Genomic DNA, 15,862 nt, shown 5'->3' with positions numbered 1-15,862 from the left:
GGGAGGCCGAGCGGTACCGACTAGATATAGTCGGGCTCGCCTCCACGCACAGCTTGGGTTCTGGAACTCAACTCCTTGAGAGGGGTTGGACTCTCTTCTATTCTGGAGTTGCCCATGGTGAGAGGCGGCGGGCTGGTGTGGGCTTGCTTATAGCCCCACAGCTTAGCTGCCATGTGTTGGAGTTTTCCCCAGTATGTGAGAGGGTCGCCTCCCTGCGCCTCCGGGTTGGGGAGAGGTCTCTCACTGTGGTTTCGGCGTATGCGCCGAACAGCAGTGTAGAGTACTTGAACTTCTTACAGTCTCTGGGAGGGGTGCTGGATGGCACCCCAACCGGGGACTCTGTCATCTTGCTGGGAGACTTCAACGCCCACGTGGGCAGTGACAGTAACACCTGGAGAGGCGTGATTGGGAGGAACGGCCTCCCCGATCTGAACCCGAGTGGTGTTTTGTTATTGGACTTCTGTGCTGGGCATTGTTTGTCCATAACGAACACCATGTTCGAGCACAAGGTTGTCCATCGGTGCACCTGGCACCAGGACACCCTAGGCCGGAGGTCGATGATCGATTTTGTAATCGTGTCAGCCGACCTTCGACCTTGTGTTTTGGACACTCGGGTGAAGAGAGGGGCTGAGCTGTCAACTGATCACTACCTGGTGGTGAGTTGGATCCGTTGGCGGGGGAAGAGGCTGGACGGGTCCGGCAGGCCCAAACGTACTGTGCGGGTCTGCTGGGAGCGTTTGGCCGAACCCTCCGCTAGGGAGATCTTCAACTCCCACCTCCGGGAGAGCTTCACCCAGATTCCGAGGGAGGCTGGAGACATTGAGTCGGAGTGGACTATGTTTTCCACCTCCATTGTCGATGCAGCAGTCCGAAGCTGCGGCCGCAAGGCCTCTGGTGCCTGTCGTGGCGGCAATCCCCGGACCCGGTGGTGGACACCGGAGGTCAGGGATGCCGTCAAGCTGAAGAAGGAGTCCTATCGGGCCTGGTTGGCTTGTGGGACTCCTGAAGCAGCTGATAGGTATCGGCAGGCCAAGCGTGCTGCAGCAAGGGCAGTTGTAGAGGCAAAAACTCGGGCCTGGGAGGAGTTCGGGGAGGCCATGGAGGAGGACTATCGGTCAGCCTCAAAGAGATTCTGGCAAACCGTCCGGCGCCTCAGGAGGGGGAAGCAGTACTCTGCCAACACTGTATTCAGTGGAGGTGGGGAGCTGTTGACCTCGACTGAGGGGGTGGTTGGACGGTGGAAAGAGTATTTTGAGGGCCTCCTCAATCCCACCAACACGCCTTCCATTATGGAAGCGGAGGCTGATGACTCAGTGGTGGACTCGTTCATCACCTGTGCTGAAGTTGCCGAGGTAGTCAAAAAGCTCCCCGGCGGCAAGGCACCGGGGATGGATGAGATTCGCCCTGGGTACCTTAAGTCTCTGGATGTTGTGGGGCTGTCTTGGTTGACACGCCTCTGCAACATCGCGTGGCAATCGGGGGCAGTGCCGCTGGACTGGCAGACCGGGGTGGTGGTCCCTCTTTTTAAAAAGGGGGACCGGAGGGTGTGCTCCAACTACAGGGGGATCACACTCCTCAGCCTCCCTGGGAAAGTCTACGCCAGGGTACTGGAGAGGAGAATTAGGCCTATAGTCGAACCTCGGATTAAGGAGGAGCAATGTGGTTTTCGTCCTGGCCGCGGAACACTGGACCAGCTCTATACCCTCCGCAGGGTGCTGGAGGGTTCATGGGAGTTCGCCCAACCAGTCCACATGTGTTTTGTGGACTTGGAGAAGGCGTTCGACCGTGTCCCTCGCGGCATCTTGTGGGAGGTGCTCTGGGAGTATGGGGTCCGTGGCCCTCTGTTGAGGGCCGTTAGGTCCCTGTATGGCCGGAGCAGGAGTTTGGTTCGTATTGCCGGCAGTAAGTCAGACCTGTTCCCAGTGCATGTTGGACTCCGGCAGGGCTGCCCTTTGTCACCGGTTCTGTTCATAATTTTTATGGACAGAATTTCTAGGCGCAGCGAGGGACCGGAGGGGATCTGGTTCGGGAACCATAGGATTTCATCTCTGCTTTTTGCAGATGATGTTGTCCTGTTGGCTTCATCGAGCCGGGACCTCCAGTGTGCACTGGGACGGTTTGCAGCCGAGTGTGAAGCGGCTGGGATGAGAATCAGCACCTCCAAGTCTGAGGCCATGGTTCTCGACCGGAAAAAGGTAGTCTGTCCTCTCTGGGTCGGAGGAGAGCTCCTGCCCCAAGTGGAGGAGTTTGTGTATCTCGGGGTCTCGTTCACGAGTGAGGGGAAAATGGAGCGGGAGATTGACAGACGGATCGGTGCAGCTTCCGCAGTAATGCGGTCGCTGTACCGGTCTGTTGTGGTGAAGAAGGAGCTGAGCCGGAAGGCGAGGCTCTCGATTTACCGGTCAATCTACGTTCCTACCTTCACCTATGGTCATGAGCTTTGGGTAGTGACCGAAAGAATGAGATCGCGAATACAGGCGGCCGAAATGAGTTTCCTTCGAAGGGTGGCTGGGCGCTCCCTTAGAGATAGGGTGAGAAGCTCAGTCACCCGAGAGGAGCTCGGAGTAGAGCCGCTGCTCCTCCACATCGAAAGGAGCCAGCTGAGGTGGCTCGGGCATCTGGTTCGGATGCCTCCTGGACGCCTCCCTGGGGAGGTGTTCCGGGCATGTCCCACTGGGAGGAGGCCCCGGGGAAGACCCAGGACGCGGTGGAGAGACTATGTCTCTCGGCTGGCCTGGGAACGCCTCGGGATTCCCCCAGAGGAGCTGGAGGAAGTGTCTGGTGAGAGGGAAGTTTGGGTGTCCCTGCTTAGACTGCTGCCCCCGCGACCCGGCCCCGGATAAGCGGTAGAAGATGGATGGATGGATGGATAGATATGGTGTATTTCGAACTCAAATTCAGATCAATGACACATTTTTTGTGTGAATGCTCCAACCGTACCCAGACCCCATTTAAAACGAACCTAGAAAGTTTGCTAAAAAAGTCTGCAGTATGGTTCACCTAATCAGCGCATTGTGAACATTGTGAACGTGCACTGGGTCCACTTTGACTTTTTCACTGTATTATAACCTTCTTTACTTGCCGTAGTGACTGTAGTCGGTGAAAACAAACAAAGCATGGCAGCAGCAGGTCGTGGTCGTGGCAATGGCAATAAACAATAATTATATAAAATATAATAATTATTATAATTATTACTATTATAAATGCATAATTCGAATTATATAAATGTAATTTACATTTTATAAACAAGTTATTTAGACACCCAATAAAAAATAACTATGGCAATAAATAATGTAAATCTTTCCACTGTGTTCTCCCTGTGCCTACATTCTAAAGATGCTAGGTCAATTGGTCACTCTAAATTGCGAGTGTGTGGGTTGTTTGTCTGCATGCCTCTCACCTATAGTTAGCTGGGATAGGCTCCACGTGACCCTGCACTGCAGGACGAAGCAAGTTAATGGATGATGGATGGATGGACATGTAATAATTTAACAAGCATTACAGTAGATATTTTGCTTCAAGTGAAAACTACCCAGAGTTCAGTGCACTTGCGGTGTGAGAGCTCTAGAGGATCTGGCATGAACAGAAAGAGGACTGAGGCCCCAACAAATCTGAAATAGTGAGGTGAAACTTGCAGTGTGCAACAAAATAAATGCAGTGATTCTAACATGCTATACACCTACGTAAATGATTACAATTACAATTGTAACTATACAATACAATCGCAATAATAAGCATTTTATAACATTTACACAATAATATCTTATTTTTCTCAAATTTCCTGTCCTGCACTAATAACATAAATGAGACTGATTGAGGCCATAATAAAGTGATTAATCTTTATTTCAAATCAAGTCAAATATAGTTTTTATTTTTTAAAAAAAAACTATATTTGACTAAATTCGCAGCTGGTATTCAGTTAGAAACCGTATGATGCATCACACTGAGGTGTCCACACCCAGAGCCTTTATAAAGACTCTCTGTGCATCTTCAGCAAGCACATCCAGGAAATGATTCAGAGCTCTGTAGGTTGTGGTGAAAGAGAGGCCCATTGCTACTGGAATTCCAAATATTGGAATGAATCTGGACCCTTCCTCTGCTGCCATGAGCACAGCTGTGCCTGCTAATGCGGTCAACGCCTTCAGGATGAGCTCACAGGTTATTTTTTCTGCAGCCAGTGGTGATTTAATGACAGATCTCAAATCATCATATGGCACATCTGAGCTGGCAGCAAGTCTTTCCAGTGACGACTTATCAAGACCAAGCTCAAGTATATACTCTTTGAGAACTCTAAGCAGTAGAGTTAGATCAACAGCAAAAGACAGGTCAGGAACAGGAACAGCTGCTATTGCTGCAGATACCAGGGCATGGTATTTAATGCTGGACTGGAAAACTTCTTTCTTTTTCGTGATGATCTCCGAGTTGATGGTGGGCATGGCAAACAGCAGAGCGTCCCTCTTGTGTCTGGGAATTTGTCTCTCTAATGTCTTCTGTAACAGAGGGAAGTCGAACTTACCGAGTTTAAAGCTGGACACCAGGAAGACCTCTGGGGACGTAAGGCCTTCAGCTTTAAGATCTGTTTGTAGTATACAAAATGTTTCAGAGTTAATATAACTCTTAAGTCAACTCACCAGATTATCTGTAAACAATGTACAGTAATTAATGTGTGCTAAAATGAGGAAAGTGATTTAAATCGAGGCAACTGGACTTGAGGATTGTTTTTTTTTATGATACATATCAGGATATAGATCAAATAACTCTTTCTGTCAAACTTATTTTTTTAATTTTATGAAAACACACAAATATTCTGATGAACACTACAACTGTATTTAAAATAGATGCAATATGTATAGATAATAAAGTAAAATCTGAATTCTGACAAAATGAATAACTATCGTTTGGTCAGCTCAACATTTCAAAACAGTTAAAATATGTAATACAAAAGAAAAGGACGAAATTATGAAAAGAAGTTTGTGCCACGAGGGGACATTAGGGGGCTGCAACCCCTGCATTTTATTCTGTGTGGCTCCTCATTTGCAGGAACATGATGTCTGAAATATAATATAATCACAGCTTTTTTTAATGTTTTTTTTGTTTTTACATACATATAAACACGGGTCTTAAATTGTGTCTCTATTTTGAAGTATAGCCGCTGTAGCAGCAATACCAGAACACAACAGTCAGTTCTGGCACTACCAGTGTGCCATATCTGTCACACTGTGATGCTGCACCAGCCTACCCCTCCATGCTTAGGGATAATAAAAAAGTGTATGCATGCCTGCATTTATGTTCTGACACTGCCAGTGCACACTAATCTGCTTCTTGTTGGCCTCTAAGGCCACAATACTCCTATAGTATTAACCTGAACATTAGCAAACGTGTTGGCCGCTGGCTGCTACTCATCTGTGATATGTGCGCCAGCCCAAACTCTTTGTAAATGACACCTATGCAACTGCATTTTAACACTGTAAGAGGATAACATTCAATATTAATTCAGAAACTTACTTTGAATGCAGTTTTGTCTGATTTCCATCAGAGTCTTCTCTCTGTCAAACTTGGTCTTGAAATCCTGCTCTTCATTATATAAATCACTGTCAATCTTGCAGCGGACAAAGTAGAACTTCTTCTTCATCTTCTGAATCTCCCGAGCGAGTTTCACATTGTTTTCTGTGAAACGAGTGGCTGAGATGATGATGAAGAAGTCAAACTTGTCCAGTCCAACATTGTCCAGGTACTTATCAGCTCGAAACCTGGGGGTGCCAACTCCAGGGAGATCCCATAGGATCACCTTAGGATAGTTTGGATGGGGATATGCTGTAATCTCTGTGGTGGTTTCATTACAACCAGTAGGTGCAGCTCCCTTATCTCCACGTTTTAGGCCTCTGAAGGCATTAACAAAGGTGGATTTACCAGTTACCTCAACACTGTTGATACATTATTAAAGAATAAATTGCAATATTAGCAGATACTTACTCATACAGACATTTCCCTTATGAAATAAGTTCCAATGAGGTTTATGCAGGTCAGATCAACTACCTGTTATAGGATTTTATCACAATGCAGTGACCAATGAAAACGCTTCAGGTGGCATAGTCTAAGCCAATCAGTTCTCAAGTAGGAGGTGATGTTTGTAAAACACCTGATTTACAAGAAGTAGGCTACAGAAGGGAGGGTTGTGTCAAAGGAAAACAAATTGTAAAAAACATTGTAATAGGGTAACATTGAATATTGGTGCACTCTTACCTTGAATGCAGTTCTCCTTGATTTTTATCAGAGTCTTCTCTCTGTCGAACTCTCTCTGATTCTTTTTTTCATTATATAAATCACTGTCGATCTTTGAGCGGACAAAGTAGAAGTTTGACATCGTTTTCTCTGAAGCGACTGTCTGAGATGATGATGAAGAAGTCAAACTTCTTCAGTCCAACATGCTTCTTGTACTTATTAGCTGGAAACTTGGTGGTGCCGATACCAGGGAGATCCCATAAGACCACATTAGGATAGTTTGGATAGTGGTATGCTGTAACCTCTGTGGTGGTTTCTACACAACCAGTGGGAGCAGCTCCCTCATCTCCATTTTTTATGCCTCTGAAGGCATTAACAAAGGTGGATTTACCAGAGCCACATTCTCTAGTGACAGCGATGTTGAGTGAAATGTTGTTCAGCTCCTCCAAAAATGCATTTATCTTTTCTACAGCTAGGTTTTGCTCATTGTTCTGCAGGGCTTCTTTAATTTCTTCTGTTAATGGATGATGTTCTCACTGTCTTACTATCTTACCTGCCACAGACAAAATCCATGTCAGTAGTAATCTGAGTACATAATTTCAACTACATAAGATTAAACGGAAGTAGAATTTTGGCAGATACTTACACAGGAGTCCTGTTAAAACAGACTGAGCAGAGACGTTTGTGATTTTTAAAAGAGTTACAGTAAGCTGTATGAGTTCAACTACTGGACAACTTTATACGGTCATCAGAGGGCAAACAGCCTAAACTAAATACCTAATCACCTGATTTACAAGAATGTATGTAAAGTATTCACTGCATATTTGAGACTGAGGAAGAGTTTGAGTATTCTAAAAGAAGAAAGTTGACATAAAGACCTCCAGGTAGTCATCAGCTGGGCATACATATATCACTTACAAACACAGGCAGCTTTTTCTTCCATGAATGGCAGCATGAATGTCAAACTGGTGTATCAGAATTCTGGCATGTGTGTAATAGTTGTGCAAGCAGGAAGGCTGAACTGGGCATGCAGATAAGGAGAAGTGGAGAGAGAGTGCAAGGCGAGGAGAAAGAACCTGAAACTGAAGGAAATATGTAATTTTGTGTGTAGATGACACTTTATTTGAGCAAAGGAAACATGTTTTTGTCTGCTCAAATTCAGTTATTGTGTGCTCGAAAATATTTTTTCCTTACAGTATTACATTTTCTCCTCAACATATAATTGACATGCTTGGAGTTTTTATTCGCCTGCGCTCACAATAAATTCACAAATATTATGCCATAGCTGTCTCTATCAACCTTTATTTAACCTGATAAAATATATATAAAATGATAGGTCAGCAGCACATGTCAATAAAACAATTACAAAATGTGACAATTAAAACATACAATTTGACAAGTGAAATTGTGTTTTTGACAAAAGTGCAGGAGCTCAACAAGCCACAATAAGTTTAAGATTTAAATCACAGGCACAGTTCAATGGTGTTTCTCTGCCTGTCCCTGAGGATAGAACAGAACTGTCGTGCTGACTGGTTTCACTCTGCTGCTGCTGCTGCTGTTTGCAGTCTGTGTTAATGTGTATCTGAGAAAAGTCGTGATGCTGAATTATCTGTGTATTTACCAACTCAGCCGTCATCATAGTGTAAGATATTTGATATTTGATCATAGTGCTGGTTTGCTGTGGTTGTGTGCTCGCTGTTCACCCTCCATGGTTCTGAAGTGTGGCCGATGGCTTCTTAGCTGTGTTCATGCTGCTGTGTGTAGTACAGATGAAAAGTAGTTTAGTGTGGCAGCAGGAAGGAGGTGACTGTCAGGCTCTATGCACCCAGACTGTGACGTGTCAAATGACCAGCGTCATTATCAGTGGGTCTGTTGCAGGTGTGTGCGTTACACTCATGAACAGGTGTGCAGAGCCGTCAGAGCTTCTGTTTCTATTGAGGACGTAGTTCAGTGTAACTAATAGAGGATTTACTATTTGCTTCACTTTTAGTGTTCACTAAAAGCACCTGACTGGCCACATAAGTTATAATCAGACACTCAGTATAATAATACAGTGGTGAGTGGTACCTACCTGAAATTCCTTCTGGTGAGCACAGACAGACAATTTTATACTGTGGTTAACATCATTCCATCCCAGACAGTCTGCAGGACAACACAAGCAGGGGGTGCCAATTGATTGGCACTCCCCTCTGTTAAGATAAGCCAGCTGAGTGGTACCTACCTGAAATTCCAAACATTGTTTTTGGTTAAAGAAGAAATGGCAGAGAAGAAGGATTAAAACAATGCTGTTCATTGTTTTAATAATTACAAATCGGCAATCATTTCATCTGTTCTTTTTCCTCACCACGACCACTAGAGGGCAGCAAACATTAATCACAATTAGTCTTACAGGCGTCAGACAGACTCAGTAACACAGTACATCAGTGAATTATGTCTTGTGAAAAAAAATCATGTGCACTAATGTGACTACTTTATACCTACACAGGAGAATCATATTTATTTATACAAGAGAGGGGGACATAAATCAAACGTACAAGAACAGAACAAAGAGATTATCTGGGTTATTATGGCTGTGGTTGGTGGATGTTACATATTACTAACATTGTAGTGACTATTTGTCGAAAATATTTGAAACTCTAACTAAACAAAACCGATCAACTAAAATCAAACAATCACTCATATGCACCGTGGGGATTTGGCAGAAAAAACTCAATGTCCATTCCAAAAAATCATTTTGATGGCAGGTTTATTTAGTCCGTGTTCAGGCAGACAACCAGACAAACTTGTCCCTGCTGTGTCTCTTGCGCTGGTAAAAAACCATTAGCCCACCCAGGGCATTCTGGTCTACCTGTGTCTACCTGCTTACCTAATAAATATAACCTTGGTGCCCCCTAGTGACACTAAATTGCAACAATAAATTAAACTAAATCAATAACTAATTTACATTAAATAAACATGCGAAATAATACCCACTAACTAACTAACCCAAAAATAAACAAATTATTCCAATAAACAAATTGGCAAAGTAGCTCCTACTAACATCATCTGCTGTAATGTACTGAAACTCCACACCTCCAGACTTTTTACAGTGATTGTGTGACATAATGGAAAAAACCTGGACAGAAAGCAGGAAGCCTTAACACACTGAATATCTATATCAGCATATTGTTTACGAATATGATGCATCACTCTGAGGTGTCAAAGCCCTTTTAAAGACTCTCTCTGAATCTTCAGTGAGCATGTCGAGGATATGATTCAGACCTTTGTAGGTTGTGATAAAAGAGACGCCCATTGATACTGGGATTCCGAGAATTGGAATTAATCTGGAGCCTTCCTCTGTTGCCATCAGTGCAGCCGTGCCTGCTAGTGAAGACAGCACCCTCACGACAAGGTCTCGGGTTACTCTTTTTGCAGCCAGCGGTGAAACTGTGACAGACATCAGATCCTTAAAAGGAACATTTATCCTTGCAGCAAGTCTCTGCAGCGTTGAGACATCGAGACCAAACCCAACCACGTACTGCGTGATAGCAGCAATAAGTATGCCTACATCAACAGCAATAGAAAGACCAGGAACAGGAACAGCTGCTCCTACTGCAGAGGCAGCAGCATAGTATTTTATTTTGGACTTAAAAGCGTTTTTTTTTTTCTTGATGATCTCCAGGCTGGTGATGGGTGTGGTTCTCAGGAGAGCATCCTTTTTGTGTTCAGGAAGTTCTGTCTCTAATGTCTCCTGTAGCTGAGGGAAGTCAAAGTCATGGAGGTTAAAGCTGGACCCCAGGAAGACCTGTGGAGACTCAAAGCCTTCTTTCTGAAGACCTGTGTTAGAAAAGAAAAGAAAAATAAAATTAAATCAGTCTGTTTGTGGTCACTGTGCTCATTAAAAAGGACTTAAGGACCAAATCTTAGTAAAGACATCTGGCCTTAATACACCATCATAATGGTCAGAATGAAAAAAGGAAATTGTATTTAATATTATGTCATATGAGAAAGAGTGTTTGTGACTATAGAAACTCAACATTAAATTTGCTTCTAGTAAGATCTGTAAGATCACAACATTAGACTGTGTGAGTGTGTGCAGTCTGGAAGCTAGGGTTGTGTGAGCATGATGGCGAACACCATCACAGGTGGGAACATGTCCTCAGTGTGAACTAACCTTGAATGCAGTTGTCCCTGATTTTGGTTAAAGTCTTCTCTCTGTCAAAGTTACTCTTGCACGTAATTTCTTCACTTTGTAAATCCCTGTCGATCTTTGAGCGGACAAAGTAGAACTTCTTCTTCATCTTCCTGATCTTCTTAGCCAGTCTGACGTCATTTTCTCTGAAGCGAGTGTCTGAGATGATGATGAAGAAGTCATACTTCTCCAGTCCAACATGCTTCTTGTACTTATTAGCTGGAAACTTGGTGGTGCCGATACCAGGGAGATCCCATAAGACCACATTAGGATAGTTTGGATGAGGGTATGCTGTAACCTCTGTGGTGGTTTCTACACAACCAGTGGGTGCAGCTCCATCATCTCCATTGTTTATGCCTCTGAAGGCATTAACAAAGGTGGATTTACCAGAGCCAGACTCTCCAGTGACAGCGATGTTGAGTGGAATGTTGTTCTGCTTGTCTAAAAACTCATTGATCTTTTCTACAGCCAGGGTTTGATCACTGTTCTGGAGTACTTCTTTAATTACTTCTGCGAGTGGCTCAGAAGAAGGTAGACCAGCCATTGGCAACTGAAGGAAAGTATAGGAAGTTAGAATTTGAAAAAAGAATCAACAGATGATCATCATATTTAAAAATCTCCACCTATTCTACCTGATTTAGGAATAATCTAAGTAATAATCATAGTAAAGCGAGTTCTACTTAGTTACATACAGCACCATCAAAAGGATAAATCAGAATATTAGCAGGTACTTACACTGGAGTCCTGCTCAAACAACCACTGAGTGAGCAGCAACAACACCTTAATCTACACTGATATTTGTTAGACAAAGCACTAGGCTGTCATCAGCTGTCATTGACCTATCAAAACACTTTAGGTGACTCAGTATAAACCAATCAGTTGTCTTCATTTCAAGGTAAACCTGTAATACATGTCATTCCCAGGAAGTACACAGGGCGGAGCTGCAAGTATTCACTGTAGGTGTGTAGGCGGGGAGAGTTTGAGTCTGTAAAGGGCTTTATGCACGCTATGGGTAAAACATTTTTATGTTTTAATGTTTAAAATCATTCATGGTCTGTCTTGTCCTCCACTTGGACAATTTATAAGCTGCCCACGGCTTATAAATAATCAGACCTGCCAACATGAATCTCCTTTGTCCTGACTTCACCTTGCTCCTGCCATCTTGTTTAAATGTCTTTTTATGTATTTTATATGTATATAACCTGAACAGTTATATGAATGATTTATTCAAATGTTGATGCATTGGCATGTAGTTTTTAGGGTGACTTTTTAACATCTGTTAGAAAATTCTAATCTGATAATGATTGTTACATAAAGTCAAAGGTGTGGTGATGTTTCCCTTGTTCCTGCTCATGGCTTCTTTGATTTGATGGTACAGGTTTGACCACTTTGTGAAACACAGACTCTTTGTATGACTGAACTGAACTTAGAGTGTTTACTTCAGTTTCCCGGTCTCTGTCTCTCTCTCACCTATGTGTGGTGGTGTTAGAAATGTTACAATTAATAAATTGATCCCCCTCAAACTCATTAACCTTGACTCACTATCCGTGAAGACTATACAGAAGAACTGTTTTTCATTACAGCACACTGCTCATCCACTACATAACTGTACTGGAGTTATGTTTTGATCTTGTGTTTATGGCCTTATGCCTATGCCTGCTATCTATGCTCTTCCTCTCGGTGAGAGGTGTTTTTGTTTCAGAGTGGCTGGGCGTGGTTTCCTGGGTGCTGGCTGCTGGTACACCTGGACCTCATCTGGACTCCCTCTCCTGCCCACAACTGCCTCCTCTGCTGTCGTTTAGTTCATTAAAGAAACCCTCAACCTAAGCTGTCAGTCTGCTTCTGGGTCTTGCTGCTGTTAGTGTAAGTTTGTGCATGGCTAATAATAATGATATCAACAAATAATCAAATGATGCACATCTCTTTTTATTTGTATTTATTAATGTCATGACAGTCAAAAAGGGAACACATCTGTAATCTTTTTTCAATCTAACATGTAATCTTACCACAGATTATCAGACACACAGAAACTCAGTGCATTTGTGCAGACAGGCATGCAAAGATGACCTGAGAAAGTGGAGACCATGTCTAGTGAGCGGAGGTTCTGTGTTAACGGTCAAACTGGTTGGATGTGGTGGAAAGGCAACAGGAACAGTTCTTAAGGCATGACATGATTTACAAGAAGTATACAGTGGAGAGATGCTATATACAACATCCAGCTTTACTGAGCTTTGAAAGGACACCAAAGAATGAAGAATCTTTTTGTTTCTTCTCAATTAAGACTTGTTTTGTGGTCAACGTTTGATTTCATCTCACACGCACATGCAAGATTCTGGTCTAATAATCATGGGTGCAATGGTACTGTTTCTCTGGTACCTGCTGGAAAAATGTAACTCATCAATAATCATGTTCAGTTTACTGGTTTATGCTTTGTATATATATTGTTTTAGTGATATGCTGAGAGCCAAACAAATTAAACACATTAAAATGACAATCTGTGTATATGCGCACCGGGCCCATGTGTGCAGACAGCAGCAGTGAATTATAAAAACACCACCATGTAGAGACAGAAACCACATGTCATCGTGCAAATAAGGTAAATAAGGTAAATAAGGTAAGTTGGAGGGGTTGGCTGCTCCCTAATTTCAAGGATGGGGAAACACTGCTTTGTGTGTGTGTGTCATGTCGTGGTTGTGTTGCAATATGGTGAAAAAGGCAGAGCAGCAGTCTAGCAGTTAAAAATAACTGGCTATTGAAAATAAAAATAATAAATGTATTGATAGGGAGAGATGGCACAAGCAAACTTGGCAAGAGAAACTGCATGAGGATGGATACTTATATAGTGGCACTGACGTCAGGACAAAGGTTGTGGTTGATTTGTTTGTGTGTTATAAATAATTGTCCAAATGCTTGCATATGGGGCCAATCTGCTGCAGCTCCTTCAGACTTAATAGCCAGTGAATCTGCGATTTTCTGTGTTTTTTTTTTTCACCTCCCGTCCTGAGCTGGAGCCCTCCAGCTTTCTGTAACTTAATGGGGTTTTATTTCTCGAAAGATACAGGCTGGGGTGTTAACCCAACCTTTCCCCCATGCACATGAAATGATGCATTAGTCTGGGTCAGTGAGCACAGCTCTGACAGATAAATTAAAAAGCCTGATCGTGGATTGAAGGTGAACACTACCTGCAAGCTCACACCATTGCTTTAATTGCCTTTAATATCACCCCAGGTATATAAGTTCTAGTATTTGTAAACTTAGGCAGAAAAATCTAAATACATACTAAACACATACTTTAAATTTAAACTGTAGGTGTACAAGAATATTTTAATAACTTAATAATAATTTTATTGTTTTACCCATGTTTCCTGCTGTGCCCTGTTGATGGCACATGTCAGTATTTACACAATGATTTAATGCCATGCTGTGCTGTACAAGCCAATTACATGTTATTTGTAATTTGAAGGACTCTTGTGTTTTGATGGTTGTCATGGTTTTAGGAGAAAATTCTAGAATATCATCGGTTGTCATGACATCCTTAAAGTTATGATGTCATGCGTAACAACCGTTGTGTGTTTAAAACACAGAAAATGTCAGGGTACTTACTCACAAACTTCATCGGAGAGGGGAGCTTTGGGACCGTGTTGAATGGTTACAGGCTTCCCAGTCTGACAAATGTGGCAGTAAAATGTATTAGGAAAGAATATCGATCGATGGCCATGAGGGAGATCAACGTTTGAAGAAACTCAGATGTTTGGATCCGGACAAGTGCAATTTGGTAAAGTGTTATGGCTATTTCAAGCAAGGCAGCTACACTTATATTGCAATGGAAAAGTTAAATACAGATATACACAACTACATGGAAAACCACACATACCTACCTGTGGATGAGATTCGAGTAATCCTGCACCAGACCCTGGTGGCTTTGAATGCACTCAAGAGCATTGGTCTCGTACATTTGGATATCAAACCAGACAACATAATGCTTAGTCATGAAAAGCCGTTAAAGGTGAAACTGATTGATTTTGGTTTAGCCTCTGATGTGTCAGAAATAGAGCAAGGTTTCCACATACAACCTACTGGTTACACAGCGCCAGAGGTAACCTTGGGCCTCCCAGTGACCACGGCTGTGGATATGTGGTCTCTCGGATGTGTGGCGGCTTTCATGTATATAAACTCCCATCTGTTTCCTATCCAGGATCCATTTGAGGAATTAAGCATCATTATAAAGATGCAAGGTCAGCCAGCTAAACATGTGCTGGATAAAGGGATGTACACTAAAAGGTTTTTCTGGAAGAAAAAACATGGAAAGCAGCACACATGGCAACTGAAAACCAGGGATGAATACATGACCACAAACAGTATGCACAGCGAAGACTATGGTGGTATTTCTGAAGACTTTCATTGTGTGGATGATCTGCTCAAGATGCGCCAAGACCCAGAAACAGTCAAGAAGTGGAAAGACAATAGGGCATTTTAAGCCTTCTTAAAAGGATGTTACACACAGATCCTGCAAAGAGAATCACGCCCATAGAAGCTCTGGGGCACCAGTTTTTGACCATGAGACACTTTCCTAACAAGAGTCCCACAGACCCAAGTGAACTTCCAGATGTTGAAGAACCCACACCTTCAACTTCCTGCAGCTTTGTTGGTCAAAACAACATTGGCACTAATACAAACAACACAAACAACAGTACACCCAAAGGGAAACTCGAGAAGTCCACTCTGAAGAGGATGACGTGGAATATACCTGACAAGTCTAGACCTGGAGATAAACCTGACAAGGCTAGACCTGGAGATAAACCCAACAAGCCTCTTTGTGGTGATAAAACTGACAAGTCCTGTCTAGAAGATAAACCGAACAAGTACAGTCAAGAAATCCACAGTCAACAACACAAGTCAGGCAGTGACAGAGAAAATACAGGTTTTAGCACAAATAAAACCCAGAAGACACTGCTGACGAGGATTAGAAATTTCTTTTTCAGGATATTGAGGCCTGAAGATGAACTCAACAAGTCTTGCACAGAAGATAAAACGAACAGGTCTAGTACTGGACATCAACCCAGAATGTCTCAGTGAGTGATTCGTTCTCTCGCACACATGGCAGGCAGCCGCATAAGCTCAGTTGGCAGGACAGGAAACAGATATGATTCGTTCACGAGTCGCCCCCGGATCTTCGTTCTTTTGTCACATGACGACCAAGCCACTCAGGCTGTGTGGCATCTGACCAGCAGCAAATGATCAGCAAACGAACGGATCGTTCGTGGATCGTTCACAGATCATTCATAGATTGCTCATTTGCTGAAGCTCAGCTGCGGGGCTGTGTACTGAGAAACAAACAAGGAAATGAATCTGATATCTGACGCTCCTTCATTTGTGACAACCGGCATACGCTATCATAACTAATTAGTGGTCTTTGGTTCTTGTTGATGTGTAGAGTTATTGTGTATATAATGTAAAGTGTGTCTGTAT

At 43.1% G+C, this 15,862-nt stretch overlaps 2 protein-coding genes across 2 annotated transcripts; both read right to left on the bottom strand.

The window, feature by feature from the left end:
- Nucleotides 1-3,938: 3,938 nt before the first annotated feature.
- On the bottom strand, nt 3,939-7,932 carry LOC114427837 (interferon-inducible GTPase 5-like). Its single transcript, XM_028396046.1, has 4 exons — nt 7,926-7,932; nt 6,492-6,736; nt 5,506-5,788; nt 3,939-4,576 (listed from the first exon to the last, which is right to left on the bottom strand). The coding sequence occupies exons 1-4, from the start codon at nt 7,930-7,932 to the stop codon at nt 3,939-3,941; spliced, it is 1,173 nt and encodes a 390-aa protein (XP_028251847.1).
- A 1,010-nt stretch (nt 7,933-8,942) lies between these two features.
- Nucleotides 8,943-11,178, bottom strand: LOC114428080 (interferon-inducible GTPase 5-like). Its single transcript, XM_028396408.1, has 3 exons — nt 11,129-11,178; nt 10,376-10,943; nt 8,943-10,038 (listed from the first exon to the last, which is right to left on the bottom strand). The coding sequence occupies exons 2-3, from the start codon at nt 10,935-10,937 to the stop codon at nt 9,392-9,394; spliced, it is 1,209 nt and encodes a 402-aa protein (XP_028252209.1). The 5' UTR covers nt 10,938-10,943; nt 11,129-11,178; the 3' UTR covers nt 8,943-9,391.
- Nucleotides 11,179-15,862: the final 4,684 nt, after the last annotated feature.

This window comes from Parambassis ranga, chromosome 22 (genome assembly GCF_900634625.1).
Source record: "Parambassis ranga chromosome 22, fParRan2.1, whole genome shotgun sequence".
Taxonomy (NCBI): Eukaryota; Metazoa; Chordata; class Actinopteri; family Ambassidae; genus Parambassis; species Parambassis ranga.
The sequence above is the reverse complement of the archived record's forward strand: the minus strand, read 5'-3'. Positions and strand labels throughout refer to the sequence as shown.